This window comes from Chiloscyllium plagiosum, chromosome 3, assembly GCF_004010195.1.
Source record: "Chiloscyllium plagiosum isolate BGI_BamShark_2017 chromosome 3, ASM401019v2, whole genome shotgun sequence".
NCBI lineage: Eukaryota > Metazoa > Chordata > Chondrichthyes > Orectolobiformes > Hemiscylliidae > Chiloscyllium > Chiloscyllium plagiosum.
In genome coordinates this window covers 136,681,439-136,695,612 of record NC_057712.1, presented here as the reverse complement: position 1 = coordinate 136,695,612, position 14,174 = coordinate 136,681,439, and the positions used below count along the sequence as shown (strand labels likewise).

Here is a 14,174-nt window from a genome sequence, read left to right as displayed (position 1 = left end):
TGCACTGTCAGAGGGTCAGTACTGAGGGAGTGCTGCACTGTCAGAGGGTCAGTACTGAGGGAGTGCTACACTGTCAGAGGGTCAGTACAGAGGGAGTGCCACACTGTCAAAAGTTCAATGTCTCTGGATGGTCAGTGGCCTGGGACGGTCAGTGCCTCGGGACAGTCAGTGCCACGGGACAGTCAGTGCATCGGGACAGTCAGTGTCTAGGGACGATCAGTGCCCTGCGACGGTCAGTGTCTCAGTACGGCCAGTGCCTCGGTACAGTCAGTGCTCTGGGACGGTCAGTGTCTCAGTACAGCCAGTGCCTCGGTACAGTCAGTGCCCTGGGACGGTCAGTGTCAGTACGGCCAGTGCCTCGGTACAGTCAGTGCCCTGCGATGGTCGATGAACTGGGACAGTCAGTGCTCCAGGATGGTCAATACCTCGGGATGGTCAGTGCCGTGGGACGGTCAATGCTCCAGGACTGTCAGTGTCTCAGGAGGGTCAGTGCCTCAGGACAGTCAGTGCCTCGGTACAGTCAGTGCCCTGGGACGGTCAGTGTCTCAGTACGGCCAGTGCCTCGGTACAGTCAGTGCCCTGCGATGGTCGATGAACTGGGACAGTCAGTGCTCCAGGATGGTCAATACATCGGGATGGTCAGTTCCATGGGACGGTCAATGCTCTGGGACTGTCAGTGTCTCAGGAGGGTCAGTGCCTCAGGATGGTCAGTGTCTCGGGATGGTCAGTGCCTCAGGATGGTCAGTGTCTCAGGACAGTCAGTGCCTCGGGACGGCCAGTGTCTCGGGATGGTCAGTGCCTCAGGATGGTCAGTGTCTCAGGACGGTCAGTGTCTCGGGATGGTCAGTGTCTCAGGATGGTCAGTGTCTCAGGACGGTCAGTGTCTCAGGACGGTCAGTGCTTCGGGACGGCTAGTGTCTCGGGACGGTCAGTGCCTCAGGATGGTCAGTGTCTCGGGACGGTCAGTGCCTCCGGATGGTCAGTGTCTCAGGATGGTCAGTGCCTCAGGGTGGTCAGTGCCTCAGGATGGTCAGTGTCTCGGGACGGTCAGTGTCTCGGGATGGTCAGTGCCTCAGGATGGTCAGTGTCTCAGGACGGTCAGTGTCTCAGGACGGTCAGTGCTTCGGGACGGCTAGTGTCTCGGGATGGTCAGTGCCTCAGGATGGTCAGTGTCTCAGGACGTTCAGTGCTTCGGGATGGCCAGTGTCTCGGGATGGTCAGTGCCTCAGGATGGTCAGTGTCTCAGGACGTTCAGTGCTTTGGGATGGCCAGTGTCTCGGGATGGTCAGTGCCTCAGGATGGTCAGTGTCTCAGGACGGTCAGTGTCTCGGGACGGTCAGTGTCTCGGGATGGTAAGTGCCTCAGGATGGTCAGTGTCTCAGGACGGTCAGTGCCTCAGGACGGTCAGTGTCTCGGGATGGTCAGTGCCCTCAGGATGGTCAGTGCCCCAGGACGGTCAGTGCCTCAGGACGGTCAGTGCCTCAGGACGGACAGTGTATCGGGACAGTCAGTGTCTCAGGACGGTCAGTGCCCCGTGACGGTCAGTGCCTCGGGACGGTCAGTGCCTCAGGACGGTCAGTGTCTTGGGACGGTCAGTGCCTCAGGACGGTCAGTGCCCTGGGATAATCAGTGCCTCGGGACAGTCAGTGTCTTGGGACGGTCAGTGTCTCAGGATGGTCAGTGCCTCGGGATGGTCAGTGCCCTGGGACGGTCAGTGCCTCGGGACAGACAGTGCCCTCAGGATGGACAGTGTATCGGGGCAGTCAGTGTCTCGGGACTGTCAGTGTCTCAGGACGGTCAGTGCCCCGGGACGGTCAGTGCCTCGGGACGGTCAGTGCCTCAGGACGGTCAGTGCCTCAGGGCGGTCAGTGCCCTGGGATGGTCAGTGCCTCGGGACAGTCAGTGTCTTGGGATGGTCAGTGCCTTGGGATGGTCAGTGCCTCGGGATGGTCAGTGCCTCGGGATGGTCAGTGCCCTGGGACGGTCAGTGCCTCGGGCAGACAGTGCCCTCAGGACGGACAGTGTCACAGGACGTTCAGTGCCTCAAGACAGTCAGTGCCATGGGATGGTCAGTGCCTCGGAACGGTCAGTGCCTCAGGACAGTCAGTGCCCTGGGACGGTCAGTGCCTCAGGACGGTCAGTGCCTCAGGACAGTCAGTGCCCTGGGATGGTCAATGCCTCAGGACAGTCAGTGCCCTGGGACGGTCAGTGCCTTGGGACAGTCAGTGTCTTGGGACGGTCAGTGCCTTGGGACAGACAGTGCCCTCAGGACGGACAGTGTCACAGGACGTTCACTGCCTCAAGACGAACAGTGCCTCGGGACGGCCAGTGTCCCGGGATGGTCAGTCCATCAGGACGGTCAGTGCACCAGGACAGTTAGTGTCACAGGACAGTCAGTGCCCCGGGACGGTCAATGCCTCAGGATAGTCAGTGCCCTGGGACGGTTAGTGCCTCAGGACGGTCAGTGCCCCGGGACAGTCAGTGACCTGGCACGGTCAGTGCCCCGGGACAGTCAGTGACCTGGCACGGTCAGTGCCTCGGGACGGTCAGTGCCTCGGGACAGTCAGTGCCCCGGGACGATCAGTGCCCTGGGACGGTCAGTGCACCGGGATGGTCAGTGCCCCGGGACGGTCAGTGCCCCGGGATGGTCAGTGCGCCGGGACGATCAGTGCCCCGGGATGGTCAGTGACCTCGGGACGGTCAGTGCCACGGGACGGTCAGTGCCTTCGGGAGTGTCAGTGCCCTCGGGAGTGTCAGTGTCTCGGGACGGTCAGTGCCTCAGGACGGTCAGTGCCCTTGGGACGGTCAGTGCCTCAGGATGGTCAGTGCCCTCGGGACGGTCAGTGTCTCAGGACAGTCAGTGCCCTGGGACGGTTAGTGCCCCGTGATGGTCAGTGCCTTGGGATGGTCAGTGTCTCGTGTCGGTCAGTGCCCTCGCGACCGTCAGTATCTCGGGACAGTCAGTGCCCTCAGGACGGTCAGTGCCCTCGGGACGGTCAGTGCCCCAGGACAGTCAGTGCCCTCAGGACGGTCAGTGCCCCGGGACGGTCAGTGCCACAGGACAGTCAGTGCCACAGGACAGTTAGAGCCCTCGGGACGGTCTGGGTCTCAGGACGGTCAGTGCCTCGGGACGGTCAGTGCCTCAGGACAGTCAGTGCCTCGGGACGGTCAGTGTCCTGGGACGGTCAGAGCCCTCGGGACGGTCAGTGTCTCAGGACGGTCAGTGCCCTGGGACGGTCAGTGCTCCAGGGTGGTCAGTGCCCTTGGGACGGTCAGTGTGTCGGGATGGTCAGTGCCTCGGGACGGTTAGTGTCCTGGGATGGTCAGTGCCTTGAGACGGTCAGTGCCCTGGGTTGGTCAGTGCCCTCAGGACTGTCTGTGTCCTGGGACGGTCAGTGCCCTCAGGACGGTCAGTGCCTTAGGATGGTCCGTGCCTCGTGATGGTCAGAGCACTAGGGACGATCAGTGTCTTGGGATGGTCAGTGCCTTGGGACGGTCAGTGCCCTTAGGACGGTCAGTGCCTCAGGATGGTCCGTGCCTCGGGACGGTCAGTGTCTCGGGTCGGTCAGTGTCTCGGGGCGGTCAGTGCCCTCGGGACGGTCAGTGCCACAGGACAGTTAGTGCCCTCGGACGGTCAGTATCTCGGGATGGTCAGTACCTCAGGACGGTCAGTGCCCTCGGGACAGTCAGTGCCTCAGGACGGTCAGTGCCCATGGGACGGTCAGTGTCTCAGGATGGTCAGTGTCTCGGGATGGTCAGTGCCTCAGGACGGTCAGTGTCCCATGACGGTCAGTGCCTCAGGACGGTCAGTGCCTCGGGACAGACAGTGCCCTCAGGATGGACAGTGTCACAGGATGTTCAGTGCCTCAGGACATTCAGTGCCTCGGGACGGTCAGTGCCCTGGGACGGTCAGTGCCTCAGGACGGTCAGTGCCTCAGGACAGTCAGTGCCCTGGGATGGTCAATGCCTCAGGACAGTCAGTGCCCTGGGACGGTCAGTGGCTTGGGACAGTCAGTGTCTTGGGACGGTCAGTGCCTCGGGATGGTCAGTGCCCTGGGACGGTCAGTGCCTTGGGACAGACAGTGCCCTCAGGACGGACAGTGTCACAGGACGTTCACTGCCTCAGGACGATCAGTGCCTCGGGACAGCCAGTGTCCCGGGATGGTCAGTGCCTCAGGACGGTCAGTGCCCTGGGACGGTCAATGCCTCAGGATAGTCAGTGCCTCGGGACGGTCAGTGCCTCAGGACGGTCAGTTCCTCGGGATAGTCAGTGCCCTGGGACGGTCAGTGCCTCGGGACGGTCAGTGCCTCGGGACAGTCAGTGCCCCGGGACGGTCAATGACCTCGGGATGGTCAGTGACCTCGGGGTGGTCAGTGCCTCAGGACGGTCAGTGCCCTCGGGATGGTCAGTGCCTCAGGATGGTCAGTGCCTCAGGATGGTAAGTGCCCTCGCGACAGTCAGTGCCTCAGGATGGTCAGTGCCTCAGGACGGTCAGTGCACTTGGGACGGTCAGTGTCTTGGGACGGTCAGTGCCACAGAATGGTCAGTGCCTCAGGACGGTCAGTGCCCTCGCGACGGTCAGTGCCTCAGGATGGTCAGTGCCTCAGGACGGTCAGTGCACTTGGGACGGTCAGTGTCTTGGGACGGTCAGTGCCTCAGGATGGTCAGTGCCTCAGGATGGTCAGTGCCCTCGGGACAGTCGGTGCCACAGGACGGTCAGTGACCTCGGGATGGTCAGTGCCCTCGGGACGATCAGTGCCTCAGGACGGTCAGTGCCCTCGGGACGGTTAGTGCCTCAGGATGGTCAGTGCCTCAGGACGGTCAGTGCCTTGGGACGGTCAGTGTCTTGGGACGGTCAGTGCCTCGGGACGGTCAGTGACCTCGGGACAGTCAGTGCCACAGGACGGTCTGTGCCACAGGGCGGTCCGTGCCTCAGGACAGTAAGTGCCCTCGGGGTCAGTGCCTCAGGATAGTCAGTGCCACAGGACAGTTAGTGCCCTCGGGACGGTCAGTGCCACAGGACGCTCTGTGCCACAGAGCGGTCAGTGCCTCAGGACAGTCAGTGCCACAGGACAGTTAGTGCCCTCAGGATGGTCAGTGCCTCAGGACGGTCAGTGCCATTGGGACGGTCAGTGCCACAGGACAGTCAGTGCCACAGGGCGGTCAGTGCCTCAGGACAGTCAGTGCCACAGGACAGTTAGAGCCCTCGGGGCGGTCAGTATCACGGGACGATCAGTGCCTCAGGATGGTCAGTGCCCTCGGGAAGGTCAGTGCCTCAGGACGGTCAGTGCCATCGGGAGGGTCAGTGTCTCGGGACGGTCAATGCCCCAGGATGGTCAGTGCCCTCGGGACAGTCAGTGCCCTCAGGACTATCAATATCCCGCGATGGTCAGTGCCACAGGACAGTTAGTGCCCTCAGGACGGTCAGTGTCTTGGGTCGGTCAGTTTCTCGGGGCGGTCAGTGCCCTTGGGACGGTCAGTGCCACAGGACGGTCAGTGCCACAGGGCGGTCAGTGCCTCAGGACAGTCAGTGCCACAGGACAGTTAGTGCCCTTGGACAGTCAGTATCTCGGGATGTTCAGTACCTCAGGACGGTCAGTGCCCTCGGGACAGTCAGTGCCTCAGGACGGTCAGTGCCCACGAACGGTCAGTGTCTCAGGATGGTCAGTGTCTCGGGATGGTCAGTGCCTCAGGATGGTCAGTGCCCCATGATGGTCAGTGCCTCAGGACGGTCAGTGCCTCGGGACAGACAGTGCCCTCAGGACGGACAGTGTCACAGGATGTTCAGTGCCTCAGGACATTCAGTGCCTCGGGACGGTCAGTGCCCCGGGACGGTCAGTGCCTCAGGACGTTCAGTGCCTCAAGACAGTCAGTGCCCTGGGATGGTCAATGCCTCAGGACAGTCAGTGCCCTGGGACGGTCAGTGCCTTGGGACAGTCAGTGTCTTGGGACGGTCAGTGCCTCGGGATGGTCAGTGCCTCAGGACGGTCAGTTCCTCGGGATAGTCAGTGCCCTGGGACGGTCAGTGCCTCGGGACGGTCAGTGCCTCGGGACAGTCAGTGCCCCGGGACGGTCAGTGACCTCGGGATGGTCAGTGCCCTCGGGACGGTCAGTGCCACAGGACGGTCAGTGACCTCGGGATGGTCAGTGCCTCAGGACAGTCAGTGCCCTCGGGACGGTCAGTGCCTCAGGATGGTCAGTGCCTCATGACTGTAAGTGCCCTTGCGACGGTCAGTGCCTCAGGATGGTCAGTGCCTCAGGACGGTCAGTGCACTTGGGACGGTCAGTGTCTTGGGACAGTCAGTGCCACAGGATGGTCAGTGCCTCAGGACGGTCAGTGCCCTCGCGACGGTCAGTGCCTCAGGACGGTCAGTGCCTCAGGATGGTCAGTGCCTCAGGACGGTCAGTGCCCTCGGGACAGTCAGTGCCTCAGGATGGTCAGTGCCCTCGGGACAGTCAGTGCCTCAGGACGGTCAGTGCCACAGGACGGTCAGTGCCACAGGGCAGTCAGTGCCACAGGGCAGTCAGTGCCTCAGGATAGTCAGTGCCACAGGACAGTTAGTGCCCTCGGGACGGTCAGTGTCTCGGGTCGGTCAGTGTCTCGGGGCGGTCAGTGCCCTCGGGACGGTCAGTGCCACAGGACGGTCAGTGCCACAGGGCGGTCAGTGCCTCAGGACAGTCAGTGCCACAGGACAGTTTGTGCCCTCGGACGGTCAGTGTCTCAGGATGGTCAGTGTCTCGGGTCGGTCAGTGTCTCGGGGCGGTCAGTGCCCTCGGGACGGTCAGTGCCTCAGGACGGTCAGTGCCACAGGACGGTCAGTGCCACAGGGCAGTCAGTTCCACAGGGCAGTCAGTGCCTCAGGATAGTCAGTGCCACAGGACAGTTAGTGCCCTCGGGACGGTCAGTGTCTCGGGTCGGTCAGTGTCTCGGGGCGGTCAGTGCCCTCGGGACGGTCAGTGCCACAGGACGGTCAGTGCCACAGGGCGGTCAGTGCCTCAGGACAGTCAGTGCCACAGGACAGTTAGTGCCCTCGGACGGTCAGTGTCTCAGGATGGTCAGTGTCTCGGGATGGTCAGTGCCTCAGGACGGTCAGTGCAACAGGACGGTCAGTACCTCAGGACGGTCAGTGACCTCGGGACGGTCAGTGCCTCAGGACGGTCAGTGCCCTCAGGACGGTCAGTGTCTCAGGATGGTCAGTGTCTCGGGATGGTCAGTGCCTCAGGACGGTCAGTGCCCTCAGGACGGTCAGTGCCTCAGGATGGTCAGTGCCCTCGGGACGGTCAGTGTCTCAGGACAGTCAGTGCCCTGGGACGGTTAGTGCCCCATGATAGTCAGTGCCTTGGGATGGTCAGTGTCTCGTGTCGGTCAGTGCCCTCGGGACCGTCAGTATCTCGGGACAGTCAGTGCCCTCAGGACGGTCAGTGCCCTCTGGACGGTCAGTGCCCCAGGACAGTCAGTGCCCTCGGGACGGTCAGTGCCCTCGGGACCGTCAGTGCCCCAGGACAGTCAGTGCCCTCGGGACGGTCAGTGCCTCAGGACGGTCAGTGCCCCGGGACGGTCAGTGTCCCGGGACAGTCAGTGCCCTCGGGACGGTCAGTGCCACAGGACAGTCAGTGCCACAGGACGGTCAGTGCCTCAGGACAGTCAGTGCCACAGGACCGTTAGAGCCCTCGGGACGGTCTGCGTTTCAGGACGGTCAGTGCCTCGGTACGGTCAGTGCCTCGGGACGGTCAGTGCCCTCAGGACTATCAGTGTCCCATGACGGTCAGTGCTTCAGGATGGTCAGTGACCTCGGGACGGTCAGTGCCTCGGGACAGTCAGTGCCCTCGGGACAGTCAGTGCCTCAGGACGGTCTGTGTCCTGGGACGGTCAGTGCCCTCAGGACGGTCAGTGCCTCAGGATGGTCCGTGCCTCGGGATGGTCAGTGTCCTGGGACGGTCAGTGCCCTCGGGACGGTCAGTGTCTCGGGACGGTCAGTGTCCTGAGATGGTCAGAGCCCTCGGGACGGTCAGTGTCTCAGGACGGTCAGTGCCCTGGGACGGTCAATGCTCCAGGGTGGTCAGTGCCCTTGGGACGGTCAGTGTCCTGGGATGGTCAGTGCCTTGGGACGGTCAGTGCCCTGGATCGGTCAGTGCCCTCAGGACTGTCTGTGTCCTGGGACGGTCAGTGCCCTCAGGACGGTCAGTGCCTCAGGATGGTCCGTGCCTCGGGATGGTCAGTGCACTAGGGACGGTCAGTGCCTTGGGATGGTCAGTGCCTTGGGACGGTCAGTGCCACAGGACGGTCAGTGCCACAGGACGGTCAGTGCCACAGGACGGTCAGTGCCACAGGACGGTCAGTGCCACAGGACGGTCAGTGCCACAGGACGGTCAGTGCCACAGGACGGTCAGTGCCACAGGACGGTCAGTGCCACAGGACGGTCAGTGCCACAGGACGGTCAGTGCCACAGGACGGTCAGTGCCACAGGACGGTCAGTGCCACAGGACGGTCAGTGCCACAGGACGGTCAGTGCCACAGGACGGTCAGTGCCACAGGACGGTCAGTGCCACAGGACGGTCAGTGCCACAGGACGGTCAGTGCCACAGGACGGTCAGTGCCACAGGACGGTCAGTGCCACAGGACGGTCAGTGCCACAGGGCAGACAGTGCCACAGGATAGTCAGTGCCACAGGACAGTTAGTAGGTTGGTCAGTGACTCGGGATGGTCAGTGCCTCAGGACGGTCAGTGCCCCATGACGGTCAGTGCCTCGGGACGGTCAGTGCAGCGGGACGATCAGTGCCCCGGGACGGTCAGTGCCTCGGGATGGTCAGTGCACCGGGACGGTCAGTGCTCCGGGACGCTCAGTGCCTCAGGACGGTCAGTTCCTCGGGACAGTCAGTGCCCTGGGACGGTCAGTGCCTCGGGACGGTCAGTGCACCGGGATGGTCAGTGCCTCGGGACGGTCAGTGCCCTCAGGACAGTTAGTGCCCTCGGATGGTCAGTATCTCGGGATGGTCAGTGCCCCGGGACGGTCAGTGTCCTGGGACGGTCAGTGCCTCAGGATGGTCAGTGCCCTCGGGACGGTCAATGCCCTCGGGAGTGTCAGTGCCTCAGGATGGTCAGTGCCCTCGGGACAGTCAGTGCCCTCAGGACGGTCAGTGCCTCAGGATGGTCAGTGCCCTGGGACGGTCAGTGCCTTGGGACGGTCAGTGCCTCGGGACGGTCAGTGCCTCAGGATGGTCAGTGCCCTTGGGACGGTCAGTGCCTCGCGACAGTTAGTGCCCTCAGGACGGTCAGTGCCCCGGGATGGTCAGTGCCTCAGGATGGTCAGTGCACTGGGACGGTCAGTGTCTCAGGACGGTCAGTGCCCTGGCATGGTCAGTGCTCTGGGATGGTCAGTGCCCTCGGGACCGTCAGTATCTCGGGATGGTCAGTGCCTCGGGACGGTCAGTGCCCTCAGGACTATCAGTGTCCCGGGACGGTCAGTGCTTCAGGATGGTCAGTGACCTCGGGACGGTCAGTGCCTCGGGACAGTCAGTGCCCTCGGGACAGTCAGTGCCTCAGGACGGTCAGTGTCCTGGGACGGTCAGTGCCCTCGGGAGTGTCAGTGCCTCGGGATGGTCAGTGCCCCGGGACGGTCAGTGTCCTGGGACGGTCAGTGCCCTCGGGACGGTCAGTGTCTCGGGGTGGTCAGTGTCCTGAGACGGTCAGAGCCCCCGGGATGGTCAGTGTCTCGGGACGGTCAGTGCCACAGGACGGTCAGTGCCCTCGGGATGGTCAGTGCCCTCGGGAGTGTCAGTGTCTCGGGACGGTCAGTGCCCCGGGACGGTCAGTGTCCTGGGCTGGTCTGAGCCCTCGGGACGGTCAGTGTCTCGGGACGTTCAATGTCTCGGGGCAGTCAGTGCCCCGGGACGGTCAGTGTCCTGGGATGGTCAGTGCCCTCGGGACGGTCAGTGTCTCGGGGCGGTCAGTATCCTGAGACGGTCAGAGCCCCCGGGATGGTCAGTGTCTCGGGACGGTCAGTGTCTCGGGGCGGTCAGTGCCCCCGGGATGGTCAGTGTCTCGGGACGGTCAGTGCCACAGGACGGTCAGTGCCCTCGGGATGGTCAGTGCCCTCGGGAGTGTCAGTGCCTCGGGACGGTCAGTGCCCCGGGACGGTCAGTGTCCTGGGACGGTCAGAGCCCTCGGGACGGTCAGTGTCTCGGGACGTTCAGTGTCTCGGGGCAGTCAGTGCTCCGGGACGGTCAGTGTCCTGCGACGGTCAGAGCCCTCGGGATGGTCAGTGTCTCCGGACAGTCAGTGCCCTGGGACGGTCAGTGCTCCGGGATGGTCAGTGCCCTTGGGACAGTCAGTGTCTCGGGATGGTCAGTGCCTCAGGACAGTCAGTGCCCTTAGGACGGTCAGTGTCTCGGGACGGTCAGTGCCCTGGGACGGTCAGTGACCTGGGACGGTCAGTGCCTTGGGACGGTCAGTGTCCTGGGACGGTCAGTGCCTTGGGACGGTCAGTGCCCTGGGTCGGTCAGTGCCCTCAGGACGGTCAATGCCTCGGGACGGTCAGTGCCCACGGGACGGTCAGTGCCTCAGGACGGTCAGTGCCCTCGGGACGGTCAGTGCCACATGACGGTCAGTGCCACAGGGCGGTCAGTGCCTCAGGACAGTCAGTGCCTCAGGACAGTCAGTGCCTCAGGATAGTTAGTGCCCTCAGGACGGTCAATGCCTCGGGACGGTCAGTGCCTTCGGGACGGTCAGTGTCTCGGGATGGTCAGTGCCTCAGGACGGTCAGTGCCCTCGGGATGGTCAGTGCCACAGGGCTGTCAGTGCCTCAGGACAGTCAGTGCCACCGGACAGTTAGTGCCCTCGAGACGGTCAGTGTCTCAGGACGGTCAGTGCCCTCGGGGCGGTCAGTGCCACAGGACGGTCAGTGCCACAGGACAGTCAGTGCCTCAGGACAGTCAGTGCCACAGGACAGTTAGTGCCCTCGGGACGGTCAGTGCCCTCAGGACTATCAGTATCCTGCGACGGTCAGTGCCTCAGGATGGTCAGTGACCTCGGGACGGTCAGTGCCTCGGGACAGTCAGTGCCTCAGGACGGTCAGTGCCACAGGATGGTCAGTGCCCTCGGGACGGTCAGTGCGGCATTTCCTCAGTACTGATCCTCTGACATTGGGGCACTCCCTCAGTACTGACCCTTTGACATTGGGGAACTCCCTCAGTACTGACTCTCTGACAGTGCGGCACTCCCTAAGTACTGAGCCTCTGACAGTGCTGCACTCCCTCAGTACTGACCCTCTGACAGTGCGGCCCTCCCTCAGTACTGACCCTCTGACAGTGTAACACTCCCTCAGTACTGACCCTCTGACAGTGCGACACTCATTCACTCCCACATCAAACCATCACCGTTTGACATTCGTGAGATCCCTGGCACTGTACTCAGCCCTGACCACCCTGGGCACTAGCATTGTGCAGCACATTGCTGCTTGGACAGTTCCCAGGCTGGTAGGTTTGCCCTGAATACCTTACCTTGAGATGGCATCTGGATTTGGCAAGGTGGCACAGACACTTTGCAACATTATCAATCAAATTTTTTCCACACCTCGAAACTACATTATGATCTCCAAGACATCAAAAGGAATACAATAATCGTGTCAAGTTATGTTGGAGTAATCCAGAGGTCCTCAGAAAACCCTTCCTTCCAACAGCTCGGAGCTTGTTTGGGATGCAGAGTGAACGTCATTTTGCGTAGAATCAAGGAACAAAATCCCTGCAGGGCGGAAGCAGGCCATTCAGCCCATCAGGTTCACACCAAATCTCCAAACAACATTCCATCCCCCCCAATTTACCCCTGCCTTTCCCATGGCGAATCCACCCTGACCTATACATCTTTGGACTGTCAGAGGAAACCGGAGCACCCGGAGGAAACCTACGCCCACACGGGGCGAATGTGCAAACTCCTCACAGACAGTCGCCCGAGGCTGGGATTGAACCGGTGACCCTGGCGCCGTGAGGCAGCAGTGCTAACCACTGAGCCACCATTCCCTCAGATTGCATTTGCTGGAGGGGGGGGCGGTGATCTAAAACAAGGGGGAGAGCAACGTCTGAATGAGGAGCTGACTGGTTCAGGGCTGAAATTGGGGTAAATGTCTTCACCCGTAGTGAGTGATGTAGAACACTTGTGTGTCTTTGGAATTTTCTACCCCCCCTCCGCCCCAGTGTTGTTGATGTTACATCATTGAAAACATGAGAGGCTAAGATGGACAGACACCAAGGAATGGGAGAAGCCAGGGAGCGGGTACAAGAGTGGAATGGAAATTCGGGATCAGCCCAGATTGTATTAAGTAGTGGGGCAGGCTGTGTCGATTGCTCCCTCTCCCTATTTCCCCTGTTATTGTATGGGGCAAGGGTGTTCTGGGACGCTGAGACTCCACTCGTGATAAAAGGCCATGCAGACCAGGTAACAAAAGATCTTTAGGGGAAACGGGGTGGTGGGGGGGTGGGTTGGTCACTGAGAATTGACACATAAAGGGATGTGGGTTGTAATTTGGAGAACTGAAATGGATGATGGCTTGCTTCCATCCTCAGAGAGTGAACATCCGCAGTGTCCTAACCCACTGAAGGCAGGGTATTAGCAAGAGTCTCTCAAAGTGTGTGAGCGTTTGACAGAAGAGCAAAGTCAGATGAGGACCGGAGTGTGTGAGAATAGACTGCTTCGGTTTTTTGAATGATCGCGGACAAATTGAAACATTGTGGTAAGTATTACGTTGTGTATTGATGAGGGAAGTGAGGATTGGCTGGATTGTCTTCAGGAATTGGGGGAGTGGGGGGGGGCGTTAGGAGATTTTCAGAGATGTGACTTTTAGAGAAATGAACTCGTGCCTCTTTTCAATACCCCCTCCCTCCCCCACTCCACAACCAAAGCTGCGCAGTTTGTATCCCAGCAATCCTGTTCCACCAACATTCCATGAGCCATATGGAGTCTGGTAATGCCTCAGTTTTAAAACTCCCATTCCTGTTTTCAAATTGCAGACTGGTCTCCCAATTCCTCAAACCTCCTCCAAGGTATCTTCACTCCTTTAACTCATGCTCATCCCCCAGTTAAATTACTCTACCATTGTTGGCCATGCCATCAGCTTTGGAATTCTCTCTGTAAATCCTTCTTGTCTTTTCAAAGTGCTGCTTTTACAACCTGTTTTCAATAGAATGTTGTCATTTTTCCCAGCCCTAAGTCCAGCTGCAGTTCGGGTGAGCAGCTCTCTTTCCTGAGTTTTTTTGCCTATGGAATCATTAATAGGGAGAGGAAGCAGAGGCTGGGAATCCACTCTGTAGTCCTGAGTACTGAGGGCAGGTCTGTGTTGCAACTGCTTTGAGAGTACCCCCACAGATGGTAATTAATTTGATTTACTCGGAAGCTTGGACTTGAACCAAAGGCAGATATATTTGAATGTGGACTAGGTATGGTATGGGCGAAGTCATCACAAACACCTCTTTCTCTTCAGTCATGACGTTGCCAAGAAATACCAGAACATGGAGATTACTGATTGGGTGGTAGGTTCAATGTGATACTGACCAAGAATATTCCAGGTTTGCTCTTGATTTTTATCTGAGCGCAACTGGAACAACTATAAAGCTGCTGATCCTCAAAGCAGTGTCTGTGTTGAAAGCAGCGTAAACATTGAGGAATTTGCTCCTTCCTTTTAACTTAGTTCTTGTTTGTGCAAAATAACATGTTAAAGGATTTGTGTTGGCAATTATTAGTTCAAATAATTGAGCAACGATTTAAGAGAGTAGGAAGACTGCGTTTTATCCTTTGATTGAAAGATAGGTTTGAAATTACATCTGACTGAACAGTTGATAGATTAGATTCCCTACAGTGTGGAAACAGGCCCTCCGGCCTAACCAGTCCACTCCGAAGAGTAACCCACCCAGACCCATTTCCCTCTGACTAATGTACCTAACACTGTGGGCAATTTAGCCTGGCCAATTCACCTGACCTGCACATCTGTGGACTGTGGGAGGAAACCAGAGCACCCCTACGCAGACACGGGGAGACTGTGCAAACTCCACACAGACAGTCACCTGAGGCTGGAATCGAACCTGGGACCTTGGTGATATGAGTGCTAACCACTGAGCCACTGTGCCGCCCAGGGAATACTGCAGGGAATTTGAGGCCAGAGTGATGATCTGGAGTAGATTTGAC

General features: G+C 59.9%; 1 protein-coding gene across 1 annotated transcript; it reads left to right on the top strand.

Moving 5' to 3' along the window:
- Window positions 1-1,060: 1,060 nt before the first annotated feature.
- Window positions 1,061-2,380, top strand: LOC122540203 (uncharacterized protein FLJ40521-like). Its single transcript, XM_043675586.1, has one exon. The coding sequence runs from the start codon at window positions 1,061-1,063 to the stop codon at window positions 2,378-2,380; it is 1,320 nt and encodes a 439-aa protein (XP_043531521.1).
- Window positions 2,381-14,174: the final 11,794 nt, after the last annotated feature.

Excerpts from the sequence above, each read along its gene's own strand:
- LOC122540203 (XM_043675586.1), top strand. The coding sequence starts at position 1,061 with ATGGTCAGTGCCTCAGGATGGTCAGTGTCTCAGGACGGTCAGTGTCTC.